Consider the following 13,069-nt stretch of genomic DNA (forward strand, 5'->3'; position numbering starts at 1 on the left):
GTGAGAAGCCCTATCGTTGCAACATCTGTGGGGCCCAGTTCAACCGGCCAGCCAACCTGAAAACCCATACTCGAATTCACTCTGGAGAGAAGCCCTACAAATGCGAAACCTGTGGAGCCAGATTTGTACAGGTGAGCAGGGTTGGCATGGCGTAACAAATGCCCTCAGCCTGTGTGTCCTGATGCGGCGGGAGGGGGGAGGGGGTACCAGGAAGCTCTGCAGCCCAGCCCAACAGAGCCTCTCACACTTTGCTTCTGCATCCAGGTGGCCCATCTCCGTGCCCATGTGCTTATCCACACTGGCGAGAAGCCCTATCCCTGTGAAATCTGTGGCACTCGTTTCCGGCACCTCCAGACTCTGAAGAGCCACCTGCGAATTCACACGGGGGAGAAACCTTACCATGTACGTGAGCCTCTTGGGGCACTGGCTGGCCTGGGAGGGGTGGGGAGATGAATGGTGGGATGGCAGAAGTGTTTGCTCCAGCCTCAAGCACATAGTGGGATGACCACTGAACTAACGGTTGGAAGACGTGGATCTAGGCCTGACTGTCAAAGACACCCTGCTTGAACTTGGCCTGGGCCTGTTTGCACATCTTTAAAATGGAGGTATTGGGCTACGTGATCTGAGCCTTAGGAAGAAAGGTCTGGACAATGGATACATAGATTCTAGAGTCATTCATTTATTCCACAGATACTTATTGCAAACCTACAACATGCCCCTACTGGCCTAGATGTACATTTAAAAAGGGCTAAGGTGTTTGAGAAGGAGCCGTTAAAGAAGTAGGAAGAGAACTAGAATGTAGTATTATGAGAAAAAGATATTTCAAGGTGGAGGAGGTGGCCAGCTGTGTAGCACATTGCCAAGAATGTTGTTGTGTATGCCATTGAGTCAATTCCAACTCCTGGCCACCCGATATGACAGAGTAGATTTGCCCCATAGGGTTTCCAAGGAGTGGCTGGTGGATTCGAACTGCCGACCTTTTGGTTAGCAGCTGTAGCTCCTAACCACTGCACCACCAGGGCTCCATTGCCATGAATAGGCCACTGCAGTTGTATTGTTCTAGAGCAGGGCCTGGTGGTGCAATGATTAAGAGCTCGTCTGCTAACCAAAAGGTCGGTAATTCGAATCTACCAGCCACTCCTTGGAAACTCTATAGGGCAGTTCTAGTCTGTCATATGTAGGCTCGCTGTGAGTTGGAATTGACTCAATGGCAGTGGGTTTGGTTTTTTTTTAGAGCAGGGCTTGGTGAACTATGGCCTAGAGGCCAATTTTTATATGGTCTGTGAGCTAAAAACTTTTATTTTTAAATGGTTGAAAAACTCAAAAGAAGAATAATATTTTGTGACATGTGCAGATTATAGGAAAACCAGATTTCTGAGTCCATAAATAAAATTTTTATTAGACTACAGCCACACTCACTTGTTTATGTCTCTGGCTGCATTCACGCTGCAAGGGCGAAGTTGAGTAGTTGTGATCAATAACGTATGGTTCACAAAGCCTATTATTTACTGTCTAGTCCTTCACAGAAAAAGCTTGCCAACCTCTGCTTTAGAGGGGAAAGATATTGGCCGGGCAGCTGAGATTTTTGAGTCTATATTCTGACTCTGACAACAACCCTTTTTGGATCCTTGGGCAAGCCCTTTCCTGTACGGGCCCTAAGCCTCCTGCCCCCGTGGCCCATCTCTTTTTTTCTAAAATGACGGGGTTGCTCTGGATGAGCAGTTTTCAAACTCTTTCAATCATAGAGGTTCTGCAACCCTGTAGGACCGTTCTGGACTGGGACTAGAGCCTCTTTTACCTTTCAGATTTCCACACGAGTTTTCATCTGAGTCGTGTGGCCTGCAAGTGTGAATCACTGTTAAAGGTGATGCCCTGGCCTCTGGTTTGACTTTAATGCATCCAGGTGGTGATGGGCACAAGAGCTGGAAACTGTCAGTGAACAGTTAACCCATATCACAAGTATTAACCCGCAAAATGTGGTGGTTTTCATTCACTCATTTATCAAGCCTTGAGTGAATATCTTCTTACTTGTAGTTTCTTCTTGGGCAGATTAGTTATCTTCTCAGCACCTTAATTTCCTTATCTGCAAAATAAGCTTGATAGTACGTCAAGTAATTCATTACAGTGTCCAGAAGAGTAATTGGGACATGGTAAGCGCACAATAAATTACTCGATGTTATTATTATTTGCTAGAATTTTAGATGCATAGGATATCAGAATTGAAAGAGACTGTCAAAATACATTGACTCAGCCCCTGACAGAAGGGGGAGCCAAGGCACAGAGAGAGAAACGACTTGCTGAGGACCCACAGCAGTAGGAAGCTTAGATATGGTGGACCCCGTGTCTCATTTCCAGCCAGGGCTCTTTCTACCCACTGTCCTACCCACTTTACTTATTTTTTATAAATCAATTTCTGCTGTTAAAACATATTCTGTCTATAAGGATTTTTTAAAAAAACTTTTTATTCTAAAATAGTTTTAGATTTATAGAAAAGTTGCAAAGATAATACAGAAAGTTCCTATATACTACCTTGCCTAGTTTCCCATATTGTTAATGTCTTACATTAGTATGATACATTTTCCACAACTTATGAACCAATCCTGATACATTATTATCAATTCAAGCCTATCCTTTATTTGGATTTCCTTAGTTTTTAACCTAATGTCCTTGTTTGTCCCAGGATCTCATCCAGGTTACCACCTTACATTTAGTTATCAATTTTACTTTTAAGTAACTTTTTGCACTAAAATTATTAGCATCCATTCATTAATCAGAGCAAGACTCATAGCAACTCTATAGGACAAAGTAGAACTACCCCATAGAGTTTCTGAGGAGTGCCTGGTGGATTTGAACTGCTGACCTTTGGGTTAGCAGCCGTAGCTCTAACTACTATACCACCAGGGTTTCCAAGAAAGAATATAACTGCATTAAAAAAAAAAAAATGTATCCCAGAATCGAGAATTTCCATTGATCTAGTCTGTTTGTCCAGATGTGTCCAGATGCTTGTATGATTGCCTAAAAGGTATATTCTGCTAGGCACTAGGAGGATTGTAAAGTTGAGTAGGAAGTAGTCATTGCCCTCCAAGAGTTCCCCACTTGACGAGGGCGCTAAAGCACAAGAATGGCTATGTGGCAGGAGACTCAAAGGAACGGTGCGTTATTTTCATCCTGGAAAGTTTCAGGAAAAACCTTATTAATTAAGGGAACTAAAAATTAAAAAAAAATTTTTTTTTTTTTTTTTTTTTTATATAGAGTCTCTATGAGTCGGAATTGACTCGACGGCACTGGGTTTGGTTTTTTGGTTTTTATACCTGAGCTGCATTTTTGGACAAGATTTGGGCTTGTGAAATTTAGGCAGGGGAAGGCATATCAAGAAGGGGAAAAGCATTGAGCAACATTTTAGAAATCAGGGAAGGGACATTTGTATAACATGGATGTTCCAGTCCACCCAGAGGTGCCTCGGAAGAAAGACCTGGTGATCTACTTGCAAAAAATCAGCCGTTGAAAACCCTTTGGGGAGTTTGCCCTTCAGCCAAAGATTGGACAGGCCCATAAAACACAACGAGACTAGAGGGGTGCACCAGCCGGGGGGCAAGGACTAGAAGGCAGGAGGGGACAGGAGAGCTGGTCATAGGGAACCCAAGGTTGAGAAGGGAGAGTGCTGACATGTCATGGGGTTGTTAACCAGTGTCATAAAACAATGTGTGTACTAACTGTTTAATGAGGAGGTAGTTTGTTCTGTAAACCTTCATCTAAAGTACAATTAAAAAAAAAAAAGGTTAAAAAAAATAAAACCCTGTGGAGCACTGCTGAACTCTGGCACACATGGGGTCGCCATGAGTCAAGAGGCAACTCAATGGCAACTGGTTTTATTTACCTGTCCCTTAGCAGAAGCCAGGGTTCATCTGGGTTCTTGGCCTTTGAGAGGGAACGGCTGCCCCAGTCCCTCCTAGGGAGAATCGCCTTCTCTGAGTCTTTGAGCAATGCCAAGCTTCTTAGGTTGATGACAGCTAACCATTTGCCTTTGGTTTTCCCCCAGTGTGAGAAGTGTAACCTGCATTTCCGTCATAAAAGCCAGCTGCGTCTTCACTTGCGTCAGAAGCATGGCGCCATCACCAACACCAAGGTGCAGTACCGCGTGTCCGCCACTGACCTGCCTCCGGAGCTCCCCAAAGCCTGCTGAAGCATGGAGTGTTGATGCTTTCCTCTTGAGCCCCTTCTCAGAATCTACCCAAAGGATACTGTAACACTTTACAATGTTCATCCCATGACGTAGTGCCTCTTTCATCCACTAGTGCAAATCATAGCTGGGGGGAGGGGGAGGGCCGGGGTAGGGGCAGGAGGGGCTGGGAGCAAAGATAGCTCCCCTTCCCCCATTGCCGTAAAACATTAAGAAAATAATATTGCTTCTTCTCCTATGTGTAAGGCAAACCATGTCAGCAAAAAGCAAACTGATTTTCTCTATCAAAGTGGGGGAGTATGCAAGAGTTCTGACTTGACCTAGTCTGCAAAATGAGGAATGTATATGTTTGTGGGAACAGATTTTTTTTTTTTTGTATGTAAATGTGCATTCTTTTAAAAGACGAGACTTCAGTATGTTATCAAAGAGAGGGCTTTAATTTTTTTAACCAAAGGTGAAGGAATATATGGCAGAGTTGTAAATATATAAATATATATATATATAAAATAAATATATATAAACCTAAAAAAAAGATATATTAAAAATATAAAGTTGCGTTAAAGGCTCGATTTTGTATCTGCAGGCAGACACGGATCTGAGAATCTTTATTGAGAAAGAGCACTTAAGAGAATATTTTAAGTATTGCATCTGTATAAGTAAGAAAATATTTTGTCTAAAATGCCTCAGTGTATTTGTATTTTTTTGCAAGTGAAGGTTTACAATTTACAAAGTGTGTATGAAAAAGAAAAAGAACAACAACAAAAAAAGCTCCAGAAGGAAAAAAAATGTGTAATTTTGTTCTAGTTTTCAGTTTGTATATACCTGTACAACGTGTCCTCATGGTGCCTTTTTTCATGGAAGTTTTCGATGATGGATGAACGCACGCCATCCCTTTTTGAAGTGTAGGCAGACACAGGAACTTGAAGTTGTCACTGACTAAGCTCTCTTTGGGAACGTTTGTCTCATCACATCCTTCGTCATGCTTGTGTTATAACTACTCCGGAGACAGGGTTTGGCTGCGTCTAAACTGCATTACTGCGTTGTAAAATATAGCTGTACAAATACAAGAATAAAATATTGAAAAGTCAAGTTGGCTTCTTCCAGAGGTCTTGTGTTTGAGTCAAGATTTGCGTGGGTGGGTGGATGGTTCCCTTGGGGGTCCCTGGGTAGTGTAAATGGTTAACGCACTCAGCTGCTAACAGAAAGGTTGGAAGCTGGAGTCTACCCAGAGGCCCCTCAGAAGAAATGCCTTGCAATCCACTTCTGAAAGATCACAGCCATTGAAAACCCTATGGAGCACAGTTCTATTCTGACACACATAGGGTCACCATGAGTTACGATCGATTCCATGGCAACTGGCTTTTTGGTAAGGTTCTCTCGGCTCTTAACCTAGACACACATAGGGTCGCCATGAGTCACAACTGACTCGACAGCAACTGACTTTTTGGTATGGTTCTCTCAGCAATTAACCCAATGGGAGGAGCTCACAGAGAGGGCTCTTTGGACCTCATCCTTCTGCAATTACTGTTGTAAGGACTATTGCAACAGGAAGAATGCACAACAGAAGGAAACACTGCCCGGTCTTTCGCCATCCCTGTGTCAGCTGAGGCTTGGACTGTAGTGGTCTGCAGGGTTTTCATTGGCTGATTTTCTGAATTGGCTGAGGATTGAACCTGGGTCTCCTACATGGCGGGTGAGAATTCTACCACCGAGCAACCACTGACCCACCACCTCTGCCTTTTGTATCTTGAGCCGTCTACTTCTCCCGCTAGGGCCCATTCCCAACCTGTAGAAGAGAGGATTGGCTTAACCAGATCATTTATGATTTCATAATTCAGACATAAATTCAATCTCATTGACTTTGGCACTAAGCTTTCACTGACCTCAAAAACCCCAAGGATGAAGTTTTGGTTGACGGGAGTTAAGAATGCTGAGGACAACTGTGGTTCTGGCCATTGGCCCTAGGGAGGAAGTCGGCCCCCCTTCCTCTTTTCCTGTTCCTGGGTGGCAGGGGGCGGGGCGTGAAGTCGAGCCTTTTCCTTGACTGGCAGACAGACCCCTGGCTGGCCGGTGGCGGGCCTTGGCAGTGCCTCTGGAGCAGGCTCTGAGCACGTGCTGGGAAGCCTACGGGAGCTGACCACCCAAAGCCCCAGGGACAGCGTCTGAAAGTCACACCGCCCTCTGCCAGCTGCATGGCTTTTCAGCTCAGATTTCCTTTGAAAATGACTTTAAAGGATCTGCCAGCTCGAGGCCTCAACTCACCCTTCTCTTTGAAAAGGGAGAAAATGATCCCTTGCTCTCATGGAAACTTGGCTGAAGAACTTACAAAACAGATGGGTTCAGGAATGCCAATTCGCAGGCCCCAGGGGGGCTGGCTGCTGGGCCCTTTGCTCCCCAAGAACCCCAGAGTTTGCTTACCTATCATTACTGTTTCTTGACGGCACTGGGCTGGGTTTACTGTTTAATAGAGAGAATAGGGTGGGGGGAGGGGAGGGGAGGGGACAGGGAGACAGGGTGGGTGGCATTCAAATAAAAGGGAAGATCAAAGAGTGAGCAACTACAGCCAACTGAGGATCAATAATAAGTAAAAAGAAAAGTCTCTTAACAGATAGGGCAAAGGGAATACAGAATTTTTTATTACAAAAGAAAAACTTTCTGGAGATGCGTATCTTATAAAAGAGACGGTGTGTGTTGCTCTTTATACTGTGAGATTTTTAGAGGAAAGGTTTTGGAGGACCAAGTGGATGGGGATAGGGGAGTCAGTCCAGAGAGGCTGGGAGTTTAGAATCAAATAGAGTTATTTAGGAAGTTGGAAAGGACAGGACGGTAGAGGTGACCTAGTTCTAATCCCTCATCCAACCCATGGAGGGTCTGGAGCACAAGGGGTGAAAAAACTTGTCTGATGTCACCCAGCTCACCGGGGTGGAGAGAGGAGAGCAAGGCTCCTGCTCCTTACCCCTGCTCCAAGGGAAGGAAAACCAGATAAAAATGTTCCCATTTTAGAGACGAGAAAACTGAGACAGGGTCACAGCTGTGAAGGTGGTCGACTAGTCTGAGTTCACAAAACTTGTTGATTGCACTTCAATTTGTTCGGTTCAAGCATTAAGCCTCAGATTTCTTAGGAGAGACCGGCTATTCCCTTTGGAATCTGGGTTCGCACTCTCTCTGTGTCACTCATAGTAAAAATTTTATTAGACAGTGAAAATAATCTTACATTTGTGTGGAACCTAAGATTTTTGAAGTACTTTTGTGTCAGTGATCACATTCGATTCTCACAGCCACCCCTCAGGGCAGAGGTTACTCTCCACATTTTACATGAGATGAGGGTCACAGGGTTTGGAAACCATGAGTCTATCTCAGAAATTCCAGGATAGTGGTAGTGCCGCAGGAGTTCCAAAGGAACCAGGGACCTGTAATAACATGTCCAATTGTACCGGCCCACAGAATTTTCTTGGAGAAACTGCTTTGGGTCAGACCTTCAGCAATCATATTCTATATCACGTACCCTACCTCTCCGGTCACTGATTTGTCCAGGGATTTGTATTGGACCCAAGGGCAAGCAATCCACAGGTAGCCTATTATGGTGTATGAAACCCTGCCTAAATAGGGAGATGGTAATGAGAGTCGGGTCACTAATATTCTATATCCTGGGAATTTGACAGTGAAATGCCAGTACAGTGTTTCTCAATCTTCAGTCGTCTGCGATTCACCTTCACAATTTTTGCTGTATATTTACTTACTGGAAACCCTGGTGGCGTAGCGGTTAAGTGCTATGGCTGGTAACCAAAGAGTCGGCAGTTCGAATCCGCCAGGCGCTCCTTGGAAACCCTACGGGGCAGTTCTACTCTGTCCTAGAGGGTCGCTATGAGTCGGAATCGACTCGACAGCAATGGGTTTGTTTTGGTTTTTGGTTTCATTTACTTACTATTTTTCTGTAAGTCAACTCACTTTCAGATATGTGTTTTTACCAAATATATATTAAAATAAATACTTAGCATTCAGAATAAAAATGCTCCTTCATGTATCTTCTAAAAGTTGTCTCATGTTCTACCAGAGACATGCTTTGGAAAGCCCTAAGAGAATTAGAACAGAGAAGAGAAGCAGAGCGAGGTAGAGAGAAGAAGACTCATGAAGCATAGCTGGATTGCATTAATGGTGGAGCACCAGGCGAGATTCCAGAGGAAACATGGAGACTTCCAGTACCAGCACCAGGTTCCATGAAGTTTGTCATTATTGGGAGTTCCTGGTCCTAGATTTTTAGGCAATCTCATCCCTCTTGTAGCCACTTTATAATAGAGTCCCTTCCTTCACCCCTACACCACCTGCCATTATTTGGACTGGTCTGTTTCCTGGATCCAAAAAAGCATAACTTATGCATATACCCAGGTCTTTGGCTTCTGGGATGTCTGCCATTAGGAAGGCCCTTAAAAGCTCTTTGGTCCACGTTTCTCAACAGCAAAGTTTGAGAAATGCTGTGATCCCTCCAAGGTGACACACAAAAAGTGGCCTGCCCAAAACACTGTAACCAGTTGGAAAGACAGTGTTGTTCCAGGTTCCCAAAGCAGCAACATGAGTCTTTCAAAGGCACACAGGAGCCCACACTTGCCAAGGGTGTGGTGCCCAGCATAGGCAATACAGTATCCAGGGCCATGTACCTTCTTCACCAAGGAAGGAGGAAACTTCAGTGATCACTGGGAGGGGCCTCGTAGAATGGCAAGCACTGAGGCAGAAGGGGACCCAGTGAGGTTTGAAACCCTGGGGTATTAAATTGTTCCCATCAAGTCCTTGGGGTTTAGCTCCCTTGTGAAATGAGTCTGACTCATTTAACCCCAAACAGCTGGCTTCTTGGCACATCAAGCTTATGGGAAGGTTTCTCCTTCCCTTTTGCACCCCAAAGCAAGCAGGTTGGTTAAATAACAAACATGTACGGAGTCAGACTGCCATTCCTCTGTCAGTTTGTGGTGGCCTCAGTTGCTGTGATGCTGGAAGCTATCCCACCAGTATTTCAAATACCAGCAGGGTCAATCATGGTGGACAGGTTTCAGTGGAGCTTCCAGGCTAAGACAGATTAGGAAGAAGGACTTGGCAATCTACTTTTTAAAAAATTGGTCAGTGAAAACCTTATGAATATCAGTGGAACATTGACTGATATAGCTTTGGAAGATCAGCCCCTCAGGTTGGAAGGCACTCAAAATATGACTGAGAAAGAGCTTCCTCCTCAAAGTAGAGTCCACCTTAAAGACGCGGATGGAGCGAAGCTTTCCGGACCTTCATTTGCTGACGTGCCGTGACTCAAAGTGAGAAGAAACAGCTACTCTGCCAGGAATGACAAATTGAAGAGGAAAGGTGTCGCATTCATCATCAAAAAGAACATTTCAAGATCTATCATGAATTACTGCACTGTCAGTGATAGGATAATATCCATATGCCTACAAGTGAGAGGAGTTAATGTAACCATTCAAATTTGCTCACCAATTGCTAATGTTAAAAATGAAGAAATTGAAGATTTTACCAACTTCTGCAGCCTGATATTGAATAAACATACAATCAAGAGGCGTTGATAATTACTGGTGATTGGAATTCGAAAGTTGGAAACAAGAAGTTGGGAAATACGGCCTTGGTAATAGAAACAATGCTGGATATCAAGTGGCAGAATTTTGCAAGGCCAACAACTTCTTCATTGCAAATACCTTTTTGCAACAACATAAATGGCAACTGTACATGTGGACCTCACCAGATGGAATGCACAGAAATCAAATCGAATACACCTGCAGAGGGAGACAATGGAGAAGTTCAATACCATCAATCAGAACAAGGCTAGGGGCCAACTGCAGAACAGACCATTAATTGCTTATATGCAGGTTCAAGTTGAAGCTGAAGAAAATTAAAACAAGTCCATGAGAGCCAAAATAAGATCTGGAGAATATCCCACCTGAATTTGGAGGCCATCTCAAGAATAGATTTGATGCATTAAACACTAATGAATGAAGACCAGACAAGTTGTGGGATGATGTCAAGGACATCATACACAAAGAAAGCAAAAGGTCATTAAAAAGGCAGGGAAGACAGAAAAGACCAAAATGGATGTCAGAAGAGGCCCTGATACTTGCTCTTGAATGTAGAGTAGCTAAAGTGAATAGAAGAAACGATGACATAAAAGAGCTGAACAGATTTCAAAGTACAGCTCAAGAAGACAAAATAAGATATTACTTTACAACTGTAATATGCAGATGACACAACTTTGCTTGCTGAAAGTGAAGAGGACTTGAAGCACTTACTGATGAACATTGAAGACTACAGCCTTCAATGGCCTATACCTCAACATAATAAAACAAAAATCCTCACAACTGAACCAATAAGCAACATCATGACAAAAGAAGAAAAGATTGAAATTGTCAAGGATTTAATTTATTGCATCCACAATCAATGCCCACAGAAGCAGCAGTCAAGAAATCAAATGATGTATTACACTGGGAAAATCTCCTGCAAAAGATCTCTTTAAAGTGTTAAAAAAAAAACAAAGACATCACTTTGTGGACTAAGGTATGCCTGGCCCAAGCCATGGTATTTTTAATCACCTCACATGCATGCAAAGCTGAACAATGAATAAGGAAGGCTGAAGAAGAATTGATATCTTTGGATTATGCTGTTGATGAAGAATATTGAATATACCATGAGCTGCCAGAATAACAAACAAATCTGTCCTGAAAGAGGTACAGTCAGAATGCTCCTTAGAAGCAAGGATGGTGAGACTCCGTCTCATATACTTTGGACCTGTTATCAGGAGAGACCAGTCCCTGGAGAAGGACATCATGCTTTGTAAAGTAGAGGGTCAGCAAAAAAGAGGAAGACCCTCGATGAGATGGATTGACACGGTGGCTGCACCAATGAGCTCAAACATAGCAATGATTGTGAAGATAGATGGTGCAGGACCAGGCAGTGTTTCGTTCTGTTGTTCATAGGGTGGCTATGAGTTGGAACTGAATTGACAGCACCTAACAACAACATGGAGTCAGAATCACAGAATATCGTATCAGGAGGGACCTTAGAGATGAAGGAACTGTAGAGACTCCATCTATAGACAAGGAAACCAAGGCTCAGAGAGGAAATGTGACTGCCTAAGCTAGCACCAAGGTTCTTACCAGAGAGAGATCTCCTGACTCTCGTTAGGTTTGTAACGTGGCCCCAGCATTAAAAGGCATTTGCAATTGAATTGGGAAAACAATTAAGTTGGACAAATATGGAGGAGGAATTATTAAGAAACTCCAAGAGATCTAAAATCGTGGCTAATAAATGAAGTTCCTAAGGATTCAGGGACCCTGCACAGGATGATGCTCAGAATGCCAAGTTGTTCTTTCAGGAAGGTACGCAGTGGACAGCCTAGCCAAACCAGTGGCCTGCGGAGAAGAGTCTCAGGGCTTCCAAATGTCTCCCACTCTTTCTGTAGAGCTGCAGTGCCTCCTTCTGTCTGGACAGAGCTGTCCTCCCTGATATCACCCACCATCTCTAGGGTGCTCATGGGAGGAGGGATGGTGGAATGCATTCAGAAGTGGCACTGTCCTCACCGTTTGTTGGCACTTTCTCCTGGTTGCTGAATGCCAAGGGAGTTGAGGCTGGGAAGGCCTTATTGGTGTCAGGGGGAGCCCTGGTGGCACAGTGGTTAAGAGCTCATCTGCTAACCAAAAAGTCAGCAGTTTGAATCCACCAGCTACTCTTTGGAAACCCTGTGGGGCAGTTCGACTCTGTCCTATAGGGTCAATATGAGTTGGAATTGACTCAACAGCAATGGGTTATTGGTGTCAGGTGCAAGGCTGTACACATATGGCCTCAGTCACCCTCACAACAACCAACTGAACAACCCACCTGACAGGGGAAACTGCACCTCTGCTTCTCTTCCCATTCTAAGTCTTTTAGGATACTCCAAAGCATGCCTCTGGTGGAACATGGAACATGTGAATGAATATTTTTATTTTGAAGGTGAAGTAGTTAACTTATATTTGGGGAACATGCCTACTGAAAAAAGTGTGTTGATTTAAAGAAAAATAGTAAATAGGTAAATATTCAAGGTATATTGCTGTAGTGTAAAGGTGGATCACAAAAGTAAAGAGATGCCAAGAGGCCACGCCACTTAGCTGAGGTCACACAGTGCGTTTCCTCTTCCCTTTCCAACAGGTTTTGTCTGTTAGATCTTTGGTGGGTCTCACCCTGAAAGAGCACTAGAGGACCAAATTATTATGCTCAGTGTGACAGCACGCTTTGGTTAGGCAGATGGTAGAGAAACATCGATCCAGGTGGGTCTCCATGGCATAGGAACCACCAAGAACTTGTGTACCAGACCATTCCAGGCTTGGTGTAAAAACCCCTTAACAACAACTGGAGACTTTTAGAGTGAATTGTATGTTTAAAAATCATGGAGTGTTTGAACTTATCCTTGTGATCATCTAATCTAGCAGTTTTTTGTTTTGTTTTCTTTTACCACTGGGAGGTTTTAAAAATGCTGCTGTCTGTGCCCCAGGTGATTCTAATGTGCAGCCAGGGCTGAGAACCCTTAATCTAATCCAATCCACTCATCATACAGAACAAGGAAGCCAAGTGATAGTAAGCAGAGAAATTCTGTAAGGACTAGGATAAAAACAAACAAACAAACCCAAAAAAACAAACCAAACCTGTTGCCCTTGAGTTGATTCCAACTCACAGTGACCCTAAAGGACAGAGTAGAACTGCCCCACAGGGTTTCAAAGGAGCACCTGGTGGATTTGAACTGCTGACCTCTTGGTTAGCAGTGGTAGCACTTAACCTCTACGCCACCAGGATTCCTGGGGCTAGGATAAAAAACCCACCCCTCCAAATATTTAGGCCAGTGTTCTTCTCTCTAAAAGCAGAGCTTTA

General features: G+C 43.9%; 1 protein-coding gene across 3 annotated transcripts in view; it reads left to right on the plus strand.

Moving 5' to 3' along the window:
* The window catches only part of BCL6 (BCL6 transcription repressor), a 26,894-nt gene extending 21,625 nt beyond the window's left edge, over positions 1-5,269 (plus strand). For all 3 annotated transcript variants that reach the window (XM_003412912.4, XM_003412913.4, XM_010592838.3), the window contains 3 exons: positions 1-131; positions 265-402; positions 4,040-5,269. In XM_003412912.4, coding sequence (XP_003412960.2) covers positions 1-131; positions 265-402; positions 4,040-4,183 — 413 coding nt within the window. In that variant the 3' untranslated portion in view covers positions 4,184-5,269. The remainder of the gene's footprint in view (positions 132-264; positions 403-4,039) is intronic.
* Positions 5,270-13,069: the final 7,800 nt, after the last annotated feature.

This window comes from Loxodonta africana, chromosome 1, assembly GCF_030014295.1.
Source record: "Loxodonta africana isolate mLoxAfr1 chromosome 1, mLoxAfr1.hap2, whole genome shotgun sequence".
NCBI classification, from domain to species: Eukaryota; Metazoa; Chordata; class Mammalia; order Proboscidea; family Elephantidae; genus Loxodonta; species Loxodonta africana.